This window comes from Rhagoletis zephyria, unplaced genomic scaffold, assembly GCF_001687245.7.
Source record: "Rhagoletis zephyria isolate East Lansing unplaced genomic scaffold, Rhagoletis_zephyria_1.1 Rzeph_scaffold_00249, whole genome shotgun sequence".
In the NCBI taxonomy this organism is placed as follows: Eukaryota; Metazoa; Arthropoda; class Insecta; order Diptera; family Tephritidae; genus Rhagoletis; species Rhagoletis zephyria.
The window spans coordinates 239207-260253 of NW_016157333.1; the positions used below are offsets into that span (position 1 = coordinate 239207).

Below are 21047 nucleotides of genomic sequence, written 5' to 3' on the forward strand. Positions count from 1 at the left end.
CACCTCAACAATTTCTATAAGTTCAAACTAAAGATTTCTTAACACTCGTTTCTTTGGCACCCATTTTTTAATATTACATACGACTTGTGTATAAGTTAACAAATTTTGACTCTTAAACAGGTGGCAACTCTTTGCAAAATATTTTTAACTACTATCTCCTTAAACCTGCTCCATCTGGCGGTATTTCTATTGCCTTAAATTAAATTAAAATTTATTTTTTAAAACAGGTGGCAACCCTCATACATTTAGTTTAGAAATAAAGCCTTTTCAAAAGCAAAACTTGAATTAAGTTTTTTTTTAAAGATTCGGAAAATTAAAAGCTTACTGCATATCCACAGGCCAAGCCCCTTAATTCGACATCTCATTTTAGAGTATCGAACGAGCGATGGATAAATTTAATTAAGTTTTCTAACGGTGCAGATCTTATTCCTGGACAAAAAATGCCTTGGCGTATTATACAGTGACTCAAACAAATGACCACGTGTTGATCTTTTTTTAATATTCGTAATGTTTTTCGAGCTAAATTTTTTTGTTATTTTTCTATAACTTTCCAAGCTTTAACCAAAATCATATAAACCACAGTTTCAGACTTTACTATAAATTGAGGAAAATTCAGCGTATTTTAATCAAAATTTCAACATTTTAATCTGAATCTTTATGACGTTTGTGGGTATGCAGCTTTATAGCCCATACAATTATAGTCAAAAGAAGTGCAAGTTTCAACCAACTAAAACATCTCGTTAATTTTTGAGAATTTTTTTTTTTTTGGTGTCGGGTTTTTGGACTTTTTTCCATATAAGCATGAATTTCTTATGAAATAAATGCGTATTAAGTTTGAAACTGTAATTTATATGGTTTTGGTTAAAATTCGGTCGAAAATTGTAGAATAATAACAAAAAAAATTTAGCTCGAAAAATATTACAAATATTTAAAACAAATCAACACCTGGACATTTGTTCCAGTTACTGTATGTATAGATACTAAACTTGAATAGGCGACAAAACTGTAGAACCGATTTTTTTCTAGAAATTCTGATTAAAATGTTTGAAATTTGGTGAATTTTAACAAACATTAAATTGCAAGGTTTTCGTTGTGATATCAACTATATTTCTGTGAAACAAAATAAATGGACAAAACTTATAGAGAACTAGTCTTCGTAATTATGCCCACCTGGAACAATTTCAAGGCCAGTTACTGTTTCTACGGAAAAATTTTACAAGAATCAGTGCGCGTTGTGCCGTATAAAGTTGCTAGAATTTTGTTGTTGTATTACTATTTGGTAGCCAAACAGAGTTATGTATATGATTTCATTATTTTCAAAAAAAATGTGGAAGTGTTAATTAGTGGAGAAAAATGAAAACCAAAACACTGCTGATTTCTTATACATACACACAGCTAAAGCCAGTTCAATTTAGCAATTTACCACTATCTTAACGTTTTTGAGTGTATTTACGAAATGTATCGATAGCACCTCAAGAAAAAAAAGTGAAAATTCTTCGACTGAAATCGAAAGTGCGAATTCGCGCCAAACCGTTGACGTTTAGCTCTAATCATAAAAATCAACAAACAGAAATTTGTCGGCAACAAAAATCCACTATTTAGTTAAGTGTTAAATATTTGAGCACACTTATGCGTATTTGAATTGATGATTCGGACAAGTAGTACAAAAGGGAATTTCGTCACCATTGATATCGCAGACGAAAATTAGGCCTGCCTTTTAACCGATATGAATGGCAAAAAAATATGAGGTGCCATAAAAAACATTACTAAGAGCATAGCATATACACTGCCGGCCAAAAGTATTGGCACAGCAAATTCTTCACAATATATACATATGTACAAAAATTTGTTTCTAATATTTTTCCGCCAATTTTTATAAAAAATATGGTTCAACAAAAGACAAAAAAATATAATTCCTAAACTTTGTGCAAAACTTGGGAAAACTCTGCAAATTTTCATGCAAATTTTCAACTTTTTAATCAGATTCTTTAGAATTTTTTTTGTGTTTGCAGTTTTCAAGCCCATTAAATTCTGGTAAAAAAATGCAAGGTCGCTTTGATTTTTAAGAATTTTTTTTTGTTGAAAGTGTTTTGCATATTTTCCATACAAAGTATTTTCCAGAAAAATTTTTCGTTTGGAAGAGATTGCATGAAAAAAAAATTGCCAAAAATCAGTGGTAATTCCTAGCTACTTGAAACTTGTGCTTTGTTATAATAAAATACTCATACAAGATTCTAAAACATGTGATTAAAATGTTGAAAATTTACATGAAAATTTTCTGAATTTTCGTGAGTTTTGCACAAAGTTTAGTAAATATATTTTTATATTTATTGTTATAGAATGAACCATATTTTTATAAAAAAAATGGCGGAAAAATATTAGAAAAAAATTGTTGCATATAATGTGGAAAATTTGCTGCGCCAATACTTTTTGCCGGCAGTATACATAGTTACATAAAATGGAAATAAGCTCAACAAAAAACGTTTGCCTTCATTTATAGCTCATTTTAGTTGACAGATGAACCGCAGGCAATATTAAAATGAGGCATAACGTAACCTCAAATATATATGCAGAAACCCATATTTTTACTACAACTTAACGGTAAGGCTTTCGCTTTATTATTCATCCACCCAAATTCGGCTCGTCTTAACAGCCTCCACCTGTCAACCGTCTAGGCTCTATCAAGCAGATGGTTAACGTGCAACTGCTCACGCGCGCACGCCTGTGATATTCACTTGACGCACCCATTGTGACGTATGCGCATGTGCATTGCCTATTTAGGTTGTCAAGCATTACTGCATGCATACATCCATATTAACGTCTTTTGTGACTTCCCTGTTTCAAGATTTACGATTCTAATACGATTTCATTCATCCATTTGCTGGCACCGTTAAAGAAAACTACGCACAAGCAATGCCGAACGAATGCGCTTAATAACTCAAATTTCACACGCATACCGCGCGTAAGCCATTAAATGTGCTAGGTATGTACATAAAGGTGGCCAAACAAAAAATGTCAAAGATAGTTTTCGGGGCTGCTTCTAAAATTGTTCCTCTTGTCGAAGGAGGTGCTGGCATCAAACTTTACGATTTTAAGCATACATTTAGAGGATGTTCATGAAGTTTTTATTTTTTACTCTATGATCCATATCGCTACATAAAGGTGAAAAGGTGTTAAATCCACTCTTTAAAATTTTGAATTTTTTGTAGCAAAATGATAGATAATACACAGTTAATACGGGTTTTCGGGTCTCCAAAAAGTTTTCAAAAAATGGACTTAGCACCTTTTCACCTTTAGGTAACGATAGATTAACCAAAGAATTGTTTAAGCAACCTGATAATGTTTCAAGTTTAAATTAGCCGAACAAATATTACAGGCTTCAGTTGTCATGGCAACATTACCTTTCCATAATAATCTTATATGTCAGTTTTAAGAGAACTGAGTGCGCACTTCAAGTTCATTGAGCGCCCTTTATTGATTAAAGTAGACAATTGAAAGTTGGTATAGATATTACAATAGATATCTACAAATACCAAACGGAAAAAACTGAGGATGGTCTCTAAATGCAGGAAACTAATTTTTTCCATCAGATTTCCTAAGCCTCAACCCTACGTCGGTGCTTCTATATTCGAAGATATCACATTATAAATTTTCGGTCCCGATTGGAGACAATTAAGGCGTGCCGCACAGGTGGCAAAGCTCAGATGGCCCTATGAAGAAATCTTAACCGACTTCAATCGAGACCAAAATTTATATGTGATATCTGAGACTGCGGTATTATTTTTTTAAGGACCACACCAATGCACATACATATACATATATGAATGTTGTATCACTGCTCAAAAGTAATTAAGCATACGTATTTATATACGTGCAATACATAGTTGCTGGAGGTATTGAGGTTGCATGCAAGCTAACTGAATTATGAGTTATGAATGCGGCAATTCTTTATGAATATTTTTTTTTTTTTTACATTTAGTGCTTTATTACAACATCATTTGTTTTTATTTCGTTTACTTTCTTTAATTACTTTTATTCGTTATATGTAGCACGCACATGCTGTGAGCAATTGCTGGCCTTCACTCAGTTTCAATTTCAGCTTAAAGATGAGCCGGCGTCATTGCTACCTTACTTGGTATTGTTAAGGCGGCAATGAAACTCAGCGCGTCATAGCCATCAGCTTGGGGCTATTTGAGAATTTATTGCTGTTGTTGTCTTGTTTCATATCGTTTACACTTTGAAAAAAAGGCAATGAAATGCGATTGAATGTCAAGTATTTTATGCCAAAATTTTATAACAAAACATTTTTGTTGACTTATTGATAAAACAAGATACTCAAAAGCATTGAGACGGTAGCTTTTAAGATATACATACATACATACAAATTAAAGCTTCAGAAACGAGGTAAAACACATCGAACACTTTTTCTGCCACTGGCCTGACTGAAGCATCGCTTATCGATTGCCTAGCGGACTAAGAATCCTTGAGTATTCACAGCCTTCTCATCTGTGTACGGGATAATAAGGATCTTTTACTTGGCAGCAGGTCACGCTAGTGATATCTCACAATGAACCTTCGGGCTGCCTAAGTATACAGAGTAGCAGTCAACGCGTACCTTAATCTAAGCTATGGTGAATCCCTAATGCGAGTTGTTACCCCTAAAAGAAAATAAACTTTGCATAGTACATTAATAAGAATGGTAAATGCACTCGCCTCGATAAGGTAAATGACAAGGATGAGTTTTCCCACTTTTCAGTATTCTTTGTTCTTTCTTCAAAATTTTTTATCTACTAGGCTGTAATATATGAAATGCATTATGTTTGACATCGTATCAGAAAATGTACTTGGAAATGCCCAAGTATTGAAACAAAAGACAAAATACATTTCTAGAAAAAGAAATAAAGTCAAAGGACAGCAACATGAGAAAAAGCACTGTCCTTGGAAATGAATAACGGATGGTCACCGTCCATGTCGTATGAGTAATATTCATATTCATTTTATTCATTTAATTTTAATAAAAATATAGTTAATTTTATAACAAAATCAATATAAATCCAAGTTTCAGGCTTGCCACAAACAAAAATGTTTCATGAAAAATCTCACGGGTTTTCTTCGAAATTTTGAAAAATTTGAGTCTATCCATTTCTACAGGTTTAGAAGGCTTGCTCTCAAAATTTTGTTTGAAATTTTTGATTTGCTTTCATTGATAAGGTAAATTAAAAATTACAATATGGGTATCAAACTCAAAAGGTTTACGAAAGTTTACTGCAAAAATATTTTTGTGTAGAGTTGCCATCTGTTTGAAAAATTTTATTCAATTATTGGATAGATGAAAAAGGAAATGTTTCAATACGGGTATCAAACTAAAAAGTTTAAGAAATTTTACTATCGACAATATTTTTGTGGCGGGTTGCCATCCCTTTGGAAATTTTTATTCAGTGATAATAAAGTGATAAGATAAGGCAAATACTATATTAAAATACCTTTGAATAAAGTGCACCATATTTAGAGTCTGGTTATAAAATTATAAATTCCATTTACAGGGTTAAATATCTTCGTAAATGTATTAACTAACCCCCACATTCATAAAAAATTAAGTATGTTTCATAAATCGAAAATCGGTTTGAAAATCTCTCTTCATAAAGCTCTTCAAATCTATTTTATTTTATATGAATGAAACAATATTTATTAGTTTTGGGAGGGAGTAACAACGCAAACATACTTTTAAGGCGCAGTGAGGCACGCTGGGTATTTCATAATTCTTCATAAAAAGTGTGAATTTTTATTGAGACTTTGCAAATTTTTTTTTTTAATTTTTGTACAAAGTCTGAAACTTATAAAAATATTGTTATAAGTTTCAGACTTTGTACAAAAATTAAAAAAAAATCTACAAAGTTTCAATAAAAATTCACACTTTATATAAAGAATTACCAAATACCCAGCGTGATTCACTGCGCCTTAAAAGTACGTTATATAGTTTTTGTTATAGAATGAATAATTTTTTTATTAAACAAATAATAACCAAAATCAAATAATAAAAAATAGTCAAAACTTTTCAATGAAGGGTGACCTTATCCTTATGTCTGGCACTATATTTACATAAACACTATTCAAAAGCTTGCAAAACAATTAGGTAAAAGTACATTTTCTGCTTAATTTATAATTAAAAAAAGGTTTGTATGCGCAAATTTCCTATTCCTTGCTAAAATCAAATGAAAGCATTAAATTTCCTTAATAAATAGCACCAAAATTTACTCATTTCCATAAAAATCATAGACTTTTATGCTTAACAAATCAAGTGTAAATATCCCTTAAAACTGCTTCCTTTATTATTCTGTGTTAGCAAGCATCAAATCTTAAGTGCATACTTGCAGTTATTGCCACACGAATGTATAAAAGCTTGTATACAAGAGAGCTTTCCTTAGCGCTCGCTCGAAGGATCGATGGATAAATGTAATTTACGGCAATGCGTTTTTAATTGAATGTCTAATTATATTTGTGCATAATACTCGTACATAAGTACATATGTATGTATGTACATTAGACTGCATCAACAAAAAAAGTTGGGGGTTTTCCGCAGGAATTACAAAATGTTTTGTATTTGAAGACTTCACCAAAATATTTCGGAAAATATTACGATTTGTTTGAGCTTCAAAATACCTCCAAAAATGGAGTTTTTTATGAATAAAAACGGGGTTTTAAAAGAATTTTTGGAAAAATCTCCTCAGATGATAAAACGGTTTATGTTTAAAAAATCTGCTTAAAAGTATTAAAAAATGCTCAACGAAATCTTACTAATGAGATTTTTGATGCTTTTTTTGGACTTTCATCAAAGATTCGTTTACGAAAAACTTGAATACCTCAGCCAAAACTTTACCGATTTATGAGGTATCATTGGAAACGTATTTTCTCATCCTTTTCACTTCTTTACAAAGAAACTGATTCCCGTTCCAATTTGTTCAAATGCCAATACATTTGCAAAGAAATATAAGGTGAGAAAATACTTTTCCATTGATACCTCATTTGTCTAAATCGGTGAAGTTTTGGCTGAGTTATTTAAGTTTTTCTTAAACCAACCTTTGAAAAAAGTTCAAAAACAGAATCCCAGATCTCATTATGAAGAATTTTTGAAGCTTAAGCTGTTATCTAAGGTATTTTTTAATGATTTGAAAAACTGTTTTTATTCATAAAAATCTCAATTTTTTTGAGGCATTTTCAAATCGGTCCAGCTCACGTAAATCTTAATATTTTTCCGAAATATATCGGTACAAGTCTTAAAATATAATAGATTTTATAATTCCAACGGAAAAACAGTACCCGTTTTTTTTTTGTATGGGGGTGATGCAGTCTAATGTACGTACGTTGTGCAAAGAAAACTCAGTAGCTCAGCAGTAGGAAATTGCATGAGAGTGCGTGTTACGGACTGAACACACATATCCATGCTGGCAGGCTGCATGCAGTTTTACTTTAATTGCAAACTATGGCTGTAGTTTTCATAACTGTACTTACATGTACATACCCTGCAAACCATTTTTTCAGAGTATGTATTCTGAATTGTAGAGAAATTTTAAAGAATTCGTACAGATCTCATCCGGTGTTTTGCCGAATTTTCTAAAATGAAATAAACTGTGCACACTTCGATTCTTTAACGAAATTTCGGAATAAAATCGGTAAAGAAATGAAAATAATCGGGCATGTTCTAAAATTCGAAACTTTGAAATCGACTCGATTCGCCAAAGATTTTTCAATTATTTCTATTAAATTTTTGGGTTAAAAACCTTTGACAAAATTATCGAAATCGAGTCGATTTCAAATTTTCGAATTTCAGAACATGCCTGAATGCTGCTAAATATTTGAAGGATTTCTTGCAGATTTTTTCACAATTTTATTTATTTTTCCTACAGAAATTTCTTAACAAATTCGTATCAACTACTTCATACAATTGTCTTTGAAGATTCGTAAAAAAATCGTTACAGTAATGAGATACTCCTAAAGATTCCGTTAAGGTTTCGGGAACTTTGGTTTGCAGGGTATATGAACATTTACATACATACATATGTACTTATTGTATGTATGTATGTATGTATGTATGTGTTTGTATACCATGGTACAATGCTGAAATTTTTTTGAAACATCTGTTAAAATACATTTATGCGTGTGTATGTATATATGCTTATTTATACTACTACACAACTTTCAGATGAACGTGAATTCATATCCCTGCAGAAAACAATTATCAATTGATAAAAAATAACCTACTTGTAGTTAGCTTTTTGCGGGATTTCTTTAAAATAAATATATAACTTGTAGTTAGCTACAAAAAGCTAACTTGAAACTAGTTGACAAGCAATGCAGGAGTAGTGAAGGAGATTGGTTTCTTTAAACGCGTTTTTATTTAAATATCCTGCACTTCGCAAATACTTTTTCGAATTTAGGACAAATAAAAGGAAGATCGAAATTTCATATTATCATTCGAGTACGAATATGGGACCCGCTACAGCAGAATATGGAAATGTAATAAAATGAAGTAAATAAAAATAAAAAATAAATAAAAAAATAAAATAAAATATTTTATTTTTCCTATTGATATTTTATGTCCACAAGTAGTTAGTTACAAGTTAGTTACATCAAATACAGAGGTAACCACCTTTGAATACATCTACTGCAGAGATAAAGCACCCTTGACTATTTCGCGGCCATCGCCATAGTAATATAGTTAGCTTTCGTCAAAAAAATATACAGATAATAAGTGACTTTTAGCTACTTCCTAATCAATTTAAAGTTAGCTTATAGTTAGATACATTTCCTGCAGGGATGTAAGTATAAGCAGTCCCTTCGGAATGTGATCAATCATTGAAGGCCATAGATAAGGGAAATCAATGCTGCACGTCACACTTCATCAACACATACGAACACATCTGTATTAATACATACCCGGTGGGAAAAGTAATAGTGCATTTCATACGTGATAAATAATGCAATATATTTCTTATAAGTTCTAGATTCTATTACTGTTTAATATATAATCAGCTTTTTAATGTATCCAAAAGGTCCCAAAAAATTAATATTAAATCCACTTTTCGTAGGACATCGTACTGATTAGTTTTTCGATTGCTATACTATACATTACATTTTCCTACTGGGTACTTACATACATAGTTCGTATGTACGCACTAAATATTCGAGTTGTTACACTTTAATAGAAATTCCAAATGCTTCAACTTTTATTTACATGCACTTGTAGCCCTTACAATTTAATAACTCCTGATTAAAATCCGTGGTTTTTATCCGATTTCTAAATTTTTAAAAAGGAGCTTAAGGAGCCCAGATTGGTTAAGTGGTTTCCGAAATACATATATTTAACGTAAGTGGAGAAGTCCAGGACGATTTGAATTTCAAATGTCATTTAGCGGTGGAAGAAGGCACTTCAAAGAAAAAAGTTTCAAACAAAACTTACGCATTTTTATCCTCACAATCCGAATCTGTATTATAAGTGTATAATTTATAAAAATGGACTTCTGGTCAATTTAACTTATTTCCGCTTGAAACCGGGAGTCGGTAATATCACCAAAAGATAGACATCCCCTATTTGGTTAGTCATATTTTTGCGTTATTGAATAAAAAACATTTATCGCCATTTTGGAGGGAGTGGAGGAGCGGTCTAGGACACCCTGTATATATGATATATACACTTGTGGTTCGCTGATTAAGTTGACACTTAACTTTTATTTTGACCAGTTTTGTTTATTTTTCTTTTCTTTATTTAATGTTTCTAATTTTTTTATAAAAGTCTGGCACAACACATAACCAGCACCACCATGGGCGTAGCCAGGTAGGGGCAGGGGGGTGCTCGAGCCCCCCCTAACTTTCAAATTTTCCTTGTATATATATAAAGTAGTACCCTGAAATGCCAGCTTAATTTCTTTTGGCAGTTTTTATGCAGAAAATAGCCGGTAACACAGGCACACAGAGACAAAGAAGTTTTACTAGAGATACTACGTCTCAAACTGCCGATAAAAGTGATGAAATTATATAATTTATATGGAATTTATAATTTTATCACGCTCATAGATAGTTTGTGACGTTAAATGTATCGTTTTCACTGAATCCGATTTTGAAGTTAGTCTTGCAAGATTTACTAAAATATATGAGATAAACTCCAAAAAAAAGAAACAGCTCCTAAACCAAAATAAGAGAAAAATGTCGAGGCTATCTCATAAATTCGTGTCAATCTCTCAATTTCAGCTTCAGACTCGGATTCAGCGGAAAAAATTTTTAAATACATGTACCAGCGTTATGTATCGGCCTAAGCTTTTTTGATTGGTTGTTAAATTTTTGCCTTCCTTTTTTGACATAAAGATAATAGATTGAAATGATTCATGGTTTTACAACAATTTTCGAAATTAGGATATCGGATTTTCCGGAATCCATCGGGATTTTTTCGCCACCTTTTGAGATTTTTCTTAAAATTGTCTTGTTTTATTCAGAGCTTTTTGAGAATTTTCAGTTTCTGTGATACAAATAAATCTAAAAAAAAAAAGAAAAAAAATACCAGTAATAATGCGTTCAAATTAAGAAAAAATTGTTAAGTACCCAACCTGGCTAAGTACGTAAAGAAGCTAGCATTTTTAGGCAAGGCCATCAATCGTGCTTTATTTTATTTTTATATTGTCAAAAAAAAAAATGCGCTTAACTCCACCGCAACTACATTTTGATATACATATGTATGTTTTTAGCTCCGTAACCGTTTGAAATATCTCTAGCCTATTTTGTGTATTATACCTGTGTGGCATGGTTTCCTCCTTCTTAAAAATATTTCGAATTTCATCACCATCGTAAACGAACAGCAAATCCGGATGTCCTATTAAGCCGCCAACTTTGACTATTTTGCCATAATTTATGTGCAATTCCTTCATGACCTTATCCAAATCTTGTATGCGATATTGGCCTGAAATAAATAACGACATATTTTTCATATGCTTTATGCTTTGTGTTTCAATATTTCATTTTAACTCACCAACAAGCGGCGCAAAACGCCATGAATTACCCAATACTGGCATACCCCAAGGACCTGGCACGGCGGAGTAAGGACGTGCATGCACGGCGGCTGGTTGTATGCTGTCGAAAGAAATTTGAGTAAAATTAAATGCAAACACATACATACACATGTACACATCTTTGTATTTTCTATTTTTTATATGACATACTATAGCAATTTGTATGTGCATACCTTGTGGCAGCTTCTACGGACACGTGTGCTGTTTGTGCTCCTGCTGCTGGTGCATTGATCCTTGGTGGTTCATGCGTTAACGCTTCTGGCAAGGCTACAGCAGCGTTTGGTATGGCTGTTGCAGCCGCCGAAAAAGATGTACGCTTTACAAGCGCTGTTGTAGTTTGACGTAAATGAGACATAACACTGTGTTTGTGGCTATTTTTTTGATTATTTTTGTTTTGCTGAAAATGAAAAACGAAAGCATTGGGGATTCAATAATGCTGTAGTATGCACAAGGATTTGAAGAGAAAATGCGAGTGCCAAGAAACGAATGCCCTATTGCCCTTTTTCTAATTCGGAATATTTGTAAATGACTACAAAACTAAATAGGCCTTGGCCTAATATGCGGCATTAATGATTGAAGAAACTTCTTGTCTTTATTAGAGCAACAGTCCGTCTGTATGCATGTTTGTTCGCGCATCACTCGAAATTTAATGCATGGAATTGAGTGCAGTTTTCACCGATGTATTGCTAGATTTCTATTTTATAATACATATAGAAAGAAAAAATTAGAGAGTGGCCACCTGTTGAAAATTGCAGTTTAAGTAAATTGATAAGATAACGGTAAATACTGCAATGTGGCTATCAAAAGAAAGACGTTTAAGAAGGCTTACAGACGAAATAATTTTTGTGGAAGGTTGCCAACTGTTTGAAATTTTTAATTCAATTTAAGTGACATGATAAATTAAATATCGCAATATGGGTATCAATTTAAAGAGGTTTAGGAAAGTTTGCTGCCGAAAATATTTCTAAGGGGTTGCCATATGTTTGAAAAACTTTAGATTTTTATTTAAATTGATAAAATAAATGAAATATTACAATATGAGTATTGAATTAAAGAGGCTTAAGAAAGTTTACTGTTGAAAAAATATTTGAAGCGGATTACCACCTATTTGAAAAATGTAAGTAAAATTGATAAGAAAAGCTAGATATTGAATTAGTAAACCCTTGAAGTTAGTGTGCGATATTTAGACTCGAGTTAAGAGACTATAGATAAATAAAACTCCCATGAGAAAGACGATACTTTACCTACTTTCTTAGCACCTTCGAAAATATTAACTACATTACTAGCACGTAATAAAATCCAATTACAATATGCAATTCTTTCTTATGGAATGGAAGCAAATGTTTGAAACTACGTACTTGTAAGGGATTGAAAAAGTAATAAATTCCTTTGCTGTGGATTGAAGGAACTGAGTAGCAATGAAAATTCCTTGTGACAGTAAGGGGGCTTCTACTGTTCTACCCTGCTCAAAAGTATTACGCTGATCACATCTATCCCTGGAGCTTTGTAGCGGTCGAAATATCGCTACGCCCAGCTGGCAACACCGAGTGCCCTCTGCCCTTCGTTATCTGTAAAGATACCTGGATTTTATAGCTCCTCTAGCTAAGCATTTGGGAAGTTTTGCAACTGCAAGGGTAGACGGGATACTCCCATAGGAGGTTTAGCCATGGGCTTAATATATGTATGTATATGAGCTTCTACTATTAATTGGTTTTCTTTATTAATCCAAGGTTACTTAATACTATTTGAACCATTCCTTTTTGCCTATGATAGTTTATAAGTACATAAATATGTACATATGTTTGTATATGGATTCATACAAATCGCTCAGTGTGTCGCTAGTTTAGTAAATTTGTAATAGCTTATGTCGCGCAAATATAAGCGCGCCAAACAATGCTCAGACAAACCCAAGCACTTCCCTCCGCTGTCTGCATAAATAGTAAATTCAAAGTAGCCAACAAGTCGTCTATCAGAAATATGTACGTAATATAAATATTATAAAATTTGCTTTTAAGTATCATTAATATCGTCTAAATAACCATTTGTCAACATCATCAAGCAACATCAACATCAACATCAACATCAACATTTTCATCATCACCATTTGTACAATTTCTGCAATTGCAATTGTTGACAACACAAATTTGCACCAGATGCCATAAGCGTGAAAACTCACCTTTACGGTAATCGTATGTACATATGTATTTACATGCTCGTATATATGCATGTATTTACATATATCTGTTTTAAAATGTTTGGTATGTATGTATGTACATTCATATATACCTAAGCGTCGCTGCAAAATATTTAAGTATTATGTTATAGTAAAATTACTTATTTGCCAACTTTATAAATTTACGACAACAACAGCAATATAGCCTGTGCATACATATGTACATATGTACAAATGTAGTTGTTGGTGGTAAATGAAACTCACTTGATGTCAAACTAACTTTTAAAGTTAAGTTTATTTTCCATGGCCTTGACTGACATGCGGCATTTAATTAACACTTTGGGTGGCAGTGATCCCCATTTGTCCATCTGTACAAAACTTTAATAAATTATTTGTGAAAATACTTAGAACATTGCCGAACAGAAGTTAGTTTAGACTCCGCGGGTAGGTGTGAAAACTTATTTGATTAAGTGCTTGTCACATTTTGTTGTCATTCTCTACTTTTGGGTGTGTACAAGAGCGTTAAGGCTGTTTAAAAAGTTCCATATAATCAGGTATTTAAAAGTTAATAACTTTTACAAGTACATATGCATGGTGTTTATATGTAGTATAAAAGTTTCGGAAGACACAAAACATCTTATTTACCAATACATGATTGCTGCTATAAATAAATTAAAACTTTTAATTTAAAAGTCTCCAAATACAATATATATGAATACGTTGGTATAGCATCACTGAATGAAATTCTGCAACAAAGCAGTGCAAGTATAGGTAATAAAACCGTTCACTGATCTCCTATTAGGTGCAATTATACACGAGGTAATAAAATTTCTTAAAAAGTGCACTTAGCACCTTTTCACCTGTAAGCAGTACATTGCTTTTCTTCACAAACCAAACTTACATATACACATATGTATATACGTATATTTCTACATTAAAGTGCATCACTCTCCATACAAAAAATCAGTACTGTGTTTTTTTCAGAATTGTAAAATTCCGCCAAAATATTTCGGAAAAATATTAAGATTTACGTAAACTGGACCGAGTTCTTATAAATCAAATAAGCCGTAATAAAAAGTGCGCATAAAAATTTTTAAAAAATGTTAGCAACGGAATCAAAATAATGAGATTTTTTGAAATATTTTGAAAACAAAAAACGTGGCAAGAACTAGACCTCAAAACAATAACTTAAATTACTGAACAACTCTTTTTTTTTTTAGTGAAACATCCAAAAGAATCAGCTCATTCGTGTCATCGGAAAAAGTAAACAGTGATTTGTACGTGGAGGAATGCTTACGTTTGCATGAAGTATCCACTTTTATTTGACCTGACCAAGCAGCAGCTGTCGGCCGCTGTGGTGTAGTGGTACGCAGTGCGCGCTTCCACTCCGCAACGCCTGGGTTCAAGCCCTGGTCAAAGCAACATCGCAAAAAAATATAGAAAACGGTTTTTTCTTGACAGCGGTCGTCCCTCGGCAGACAATGGCAAACCTCCGAGCGGATTTCTGCCATGAAAAACAGCTACTCATAAAAATACAATCGCCGTTCGGAGTCGGCGTAAAACTGTAGGTCCCTCCGCTTTGTGTGACAACTTCAAGGCGCACGCCACAAATCGGAGGAGAAGCTCGGCCAAACACTAACATATGTGTAAGCGCCAATCTATTATTATTAAGCAGCAGTCCTAGGATGCGTACTGGAGTTGGATTTTTTAGTTCACTTTAAAGATTAGTTCACTTCTACTTCGTTCAGCTCAATGAACCAGCTCTTCTGAGTCTTAGTTCGTTCATCTTATTGAACTAATTGAACTAGTTCGGTAGTAGGAGCTGAGTTACAGAACAACAAAAATGTACATATAAAATATTGAATTAATCTGTAAAATAAGAAAAATAAAAACAATTTTTTCTACAAGTCGATGGTCCACTTCTATAACGACACAATACAGTCGTCTTCATTCATTCGTCTTTCTCCATCATCACGAAAGGATGTCTAGCTTTCATATGGTTATTAAAATTTCCATGAGGGCCATCAACAATGATGATGGAAATTCGGCAGCGAATGCATTTGATTTTCTTTTCTTCAATATCGCCTTCAAAATGCGACAAAATTGCGCTTCGTTTTGTTATCTGAAGGCGAAAGTCTTTTGTTAAAAAACAAATCCGAAAAACTCAACTCAAATATTTACTTTTTTACACAAATTAAATGTCTTTTTAGCTCGAATTCCGATCATATGTTTCATTATGCCCTTACAAAAAAAATCGAGATGTCTTATCTGTTAAATCACATACTTACATTTCCATTTTTATTGGAGTGTTGACAAGGAAAAATTCAGTTCACTTTAATGAACGGACTAATGAATAAGTTCGATTAAAAGAGCTGGCTCTATCGCTCTTTAGTTCAACAGCTCCGCAAGCCTAGTGCGTATACACAAAATGCCGAGCGGGTGTCGAGCGAAGAAAGGCGGAGCGAAACGAACCTTGAGGTGTTTACACTAACAGCCATACCTAAACAAAAGCGATTTTGACGGGGCGTTAGGAAGTGAAGTTGGCTGCAGGAAATGACGAAATATAATTTTCGTAGTTCACACAAACAAACATATGCTTAATGTTGGTGTTATTTCTTCATTTGACGTAAAAAAACAATCCACCAAACTGTGATAAACTAAGACCGATCGAAAGATATTGAGCTCTCATTAAAAGGTAAATGAAAGTCACGCTAGAAGTGACCACAGAGCTACAAACTTAACACAAAAGTAAATAATAATAATAGATTGGCGCTTACACATATGTTAGTGTTTGGCCGAGCTTCTCATTCGATTTGTGGCGTGCGCCTTGTTGTTGTCACACAAAGGGGAGGTACCTACAGTTTTACGCCGACTCCGAACGGCGATTGTATTTTTATGAGAAGCTGTTTTTTATGGCAGAAATACAGTCGGCGGTTTGCCATTGTCTGCCGAGGGGCGACCGCAATTAAGAAAACAACTTTTTTCTAAATTTTTTGCTTTGACCAGGGCTTGAACCCAGGCGCTGCGGAGTAGAAGCGCGCACTGCTTACGACTACATCACAGCGGCCGCTTGCTCAAAAGTAGTCTCCAGTATTTTTGAGGGTTGAAGACAAGACCGTAACAACACTAACTAATAAGCAGGGTTCCAGAAAATTTTCAACTTTGTATTAAAAATTAAAGTTCTCTTTTACCATTTTACCCGAATTTGTTTTTAATCTACAAACCAAATGCTTTAGTTTTCGTAAATCTGACATATATGTATGTATAATTTTCCTGGACCCAGTCCTTATGCATAAATAAAGGGGAGTCCTATAGTGGTTTATTTTGACAAATTCCAAAAATTAACAAAAATCTATTATCTCGGTATATTACTGGTTTATTGGAAAAAGGAAACTTTCCCATTATTTATGGAACTCGATTTCATTTATGTGGCTGACTTCGCAGTAGCGCAACCCGTTAACACAGTTTTCCCAAGACCGTGGTGACGGTTTCTAGCTCTATTTCACGAATGACTTGCTCGATATGTACCTTAAGGGCCTGAGTTGTTATGGGATTGTCCGTATAACATTGTTTCTTCACAGCACCCCACAAAAAAGGTCTAACAGCGTCAAATCGCAGCTTGCAGGTGTTCAATTGACATCGCCGAGACGGCTTATAACACAATTACCGAACTTAGCGCGCAAAAGATCGATTGTAGCACGGCTGTGGGGCAAGGCGGGCTATATGTACTTGTGAAACCAAAGATTGCCCAAGTCTACGTCTTCAATTTCCGGCCACAATAAAGCGTTTATCAAGCCTTTGTAGCACTCACAATTGACCGAAATGGTGTTACCAGCAGCATTTTCAAAGAAAAATATTTGAATGATGCCGCAACTACAAAATACCCACCAAACTGTTATTCTTCACGAGAAATTTTGAAAATAATGGAGTAACTTTTAGTCGACGCCGTATTCATCACACTTTGTCAATGGGAAATAAGTTAGGGTTTTCATGTTGCCAAAGTCGTGTTCTAACCGCAAAAATAACGCAATCTCTTTTTTTTTGAAAATTTACTTGCCGAGGTGCGCTAAAAGGCTGAAAATAAACGGAACACATTTTTAACAGTTATTTCAGGTTTACTTTTTTCGCGCTAAACCACAAGTGTCCTGACTGATTTTTCTTTTCCCGCCTAATGTCCTTTGTTCTCTTGCCAGTGTCCTGATTTTTCCTTCGACTCATCTGGTCACCCTACCTTAAACGGTCCGCATCCTGGGCTATATGCCTACATATGGCCTCCATAACCATATTGCACTCTTGAGTCGTAAAATTCTCCGCGAAATTCGGGGAAATCGTTAAGTCTTTGTAGCATACTCCTCTCACCAAACCATAACTGTTTAAGAATGATTACCTCATGCACCGTTTAGATGAGTATTTTTAGCTTTTTGGAGCTGTTGTCACTTTCTTTGCGATTTCGGTGTGTTGTCTTCCCAGCTGCATTTATCGCCCCTCCTTAACCAACAACGCGTGAAAGCCGTATTGGAGCCCTGTCATTCACTTAAAACGATCCTTAAAAATTTAACTAAACTGTTTGAATATTTGTTCTAATTTTGCTGTCAGAATAAGCATCCTAGTATCTATCTTTTTGGTCTTTGACGTTAATTTTTTGTTTGGACACTAAATGATTTCTTAAGTAAAACACTTCAAAAATGCATCACCCCTAAATGGACCTTAAGCCAATTCCAAGCACTACTTGTAATCATTTATTACAACTTCAAGGCACTCAGCATTTTTTCTTTTTTGCTTCATTTCAGTACTTAGCAATATTTGTGATATATATACATAGATATCTATATTTAACTGAATACATACATTTACAAATATGGTTTGCAATTTTGTAGGACACTCGAATCTCGAAGGCGCTCACAACAGTTGGCGGTGGTTTCTCACCTTGAGATGAAGTGACACCAGCTATTTACAGTTTTCATATATTCCTTTTTCTTTTACTAAATATGTATGTTTTGTCTTTGTCTCACTGTACTTTTATTGCATTCGTTCAGGTATAACAATTTTGATATGTAAAGAATTGCAAAGATTTAACACAAAAAACACCACACACACACACACTCACACGTGAAAAAAGCATTGACAATAACAACTCTTGCAAATGATTTCACACTCGAGTGCACCGCTGGCGAAGGCACTCAGCAAAGGCCTTTTTTGTTGCGCTAGTAAAGTTGGCAGTAAGTACGATTTAAGCGATTGCAACAAGCCAAGCTGCTACGAGTACAATCCAAATTTTTATTTATTTTTTTTTTTTTTTTTTTTTTTTTTTTTGTAAATTACACTTTTGCCAAATTGCCACACGAAATTGGATGTTTAGATTTTTACAATTTTTATTGTGCTTGCGATATCACTACATTCGATAAATTGGTCCGTATGAAAAATAAAGAAATAATCGCCAAAGGTGGTTGCACGTTAGGTAAGCGTGTGGCATGCAAACTCAAACGCGAAAGAATTAATAAGGTACCCTGAATGTTACTTTAACTAAAATACTCGAAACACTTGTTTCGTGAAATGCGCGCGCCAAACTAAACTTCGCCGGAGGTTTGCGTGCGGTCTTATATGAAACCAAAACCAAAGCTAACGATATTGCTGCTGATCGCATTAAGCTCAGCTTAAGCAAGGCTGCATTAACAGCGTTTCCATTGAGCAATCCAACTATCACACAACAACTACATAAAATACAAATAGTTAGCTGAAGTGAGGTTGTAGGGTTTAGGCTCTACATATAGCCGCTGTGTGCTCGGAGCTGAACTCGTTAGTTTTACGTATTTTAATGCGCACTCGGAAGCGAGTTTCGTATATTTCACACCTTTTCCGTTTCCTATTCAATGCACCACGCTTTTCTCTCTTTTTGTGTTGGCCCTTTTAAGTGTAACTCAGACTTACAAACATACGTGAGTTTCGCTTCAAATTTAAAGCAAAAGCTAGTAATAATTTTTTATTTCCGCTAAGCAGAAATTATCAAATTTTGAAGAAGTCATATTTAGCCCATGGCTTGGCGTGAAAAAGTTCTGCATAAACTAAAAAAAATTAAACTTTTTTGTTGCAAGTAAACACTATAATTGAGCCGAGAACAGAAAAAATGTCCAATTGTCACTGTCCTACCAAAACAGCCAGAAATGGCAGAAGTTATGAAGAAGTAGCAATTGATAAGGGTTGCTTTTCATTTCAACTTGGGCAGGCTTCTAATATATTCGCCGTAAATATATACATAAATAACACAAAGCAACACATGGCAAAAAGTTGGAGGTGATGGGAATCGTACCAACTGCGTTCAATTAAGTTTGCCAAATGATAAACAGGTACCGCATGATTTGCAAAATTTGGTTACCATTTTTTAATATGGATTTAAATTTTTTTTTTTTAACTTTTAGGTATGCAATTTTATAGCTCATTTTATTTAGGTGCAATAAAGTACAAGTTTCATGTGGCTAAGAACTGACACTGATTTGGAATATTTTTTGTGCTGACATATGTGAACTGATATTGTGTTTCGCGGGAATAAGCATGCTAGCAAAAGTGGATTTTAAATCGACAAAGAGTTGACGTTAAGTTCTAATCCCGCGGTAGTTAAGATGGTGCGGTTGCATTTCTTGTGGATTGGACGGAGCTCATCTAAATTCCAGTCATCAGGCATGCGTTATTTGGACTATATTTTGCAAGTACCTTATCAGCTCCTTACCGCCGTACTTGGATAAGGTTCGGCATCTTTGTTGTTTGCTATTCGTACCTAGTCATTGTCGGACGATGAGACATCGATAACGCAGTTGACTTCAATGAGCCTTCAAATTAATTCAGTCAGAGCTGTCCCACCGAAACGATCGTCTAATGCTCGATTTCTGAAACTACTTATGTCTAAACTAAATATTTTACAACAAGAGCACTTTTTTTTTTGAAGATAATACAAACGAGTCCCCAATTTTTTCCTGAATATGAAACCAAACTTTGGTGTCTACAAAGTTAGTTTACTGCTTTCGTTTGTTGGGTTGTCGTCAATGCTGACCCACTATTCCCTCAATTTATGTTCTTGTAATCGTCGAAAATCCAGCAAGAATTATCATCACTCTTCTTCTTCTTCTTTTTTGGCGCTGTAACCGCCTAAAGCGATTTTGGCCGAGTTCAGCAAAGCACGCCAGTCGTTTCTCCTCTGTGCCAACTGACGCCAATTGGAAACGCCAAGTGAAGCCAAGTCCTTCTCCACCTGATCTTTCCATCGCAGTGGGGGCCTCCCTCTTCCTCTGCTACCACCAGCGGGCTCCGAGTTGAATACTTTCAGCTTCGGTATCCATTCGAACGACATGGCCAAGCCAGCGGAGCCGGTGTATTTTAATTCGCAGCACTATGTCCATGTCGTTGTAAAGCTCATACAGCTCATCGTTCCATCGTCTGCGGTACTCGCCGTCGCCAACGCGTAAAGGCCCGTAAATCTTCCGCAAAATCTTTCTCTCAAACACTCCAAGAGCCGCCTCATCGGATGTTGTCATTGTCCATGCTTCTGCGCCATATACCAGCACGGGCATGATGAGTGACTTATATCACTAAAAATATCAAAAAATTATCCCGCAAAAATTTGCAAATTCTCTCCATTTTGCGCTCTCAAGTTTTTAGTTATAGATAATTTTTTGGTATGTGTGAACGCGATTTGAATAAAAATCATGATTATAAGGACAAATTTGTGTAACAAAACTAATGTAACGTTACAACGTACGTATGCACATAGTATACATCCCGCGACGAAAGATAGCACATCAACAATTTTACCAGTTTTGACTACT

The 21047-nt window shown here is 34.3% G+C and overlaps 2 protein-coding genes across 9 annotated transcripts in view; one reads left to right on the forward strand and one right to left on the reverse strand.

Moving 5' to 3' along the window:
• Galphao (G protein alpha o subunit) overlaps nt 1-21047 on the forward strand; it is a 106288-nt gene that overhangs the window by 68727 nt on the left and 16514 nt on the right. The window lies entirely within an intron of this gene.
• Nucleotides 1-21047, reverse strand: part of Cyp49a1 (Cytochrome P450 49a1) — a 43571-nt gene that overhangs the window by 10082 nt on the left and 12442 nt on the right. The window contains exons 2-4 of the mRNA XM_017609714.1: nt 11231-11454; nt 11018-11118; nt 10783-10948 (exon numbers count right to left, since the gene is read on the reverse strand). Of these exons, the coding sequence (XP_017465203.1) occupies nt 10783-10948; nt 11018-11118; nt 11231-11412 (449 nt within the window). The 5' untranslated portion in view covers nt 11413-11454. The remainder of the gene's footprint in view (nt 1-10782; nt 10949-11017; nt 11119-11230; nt 11455-21047) is intronic.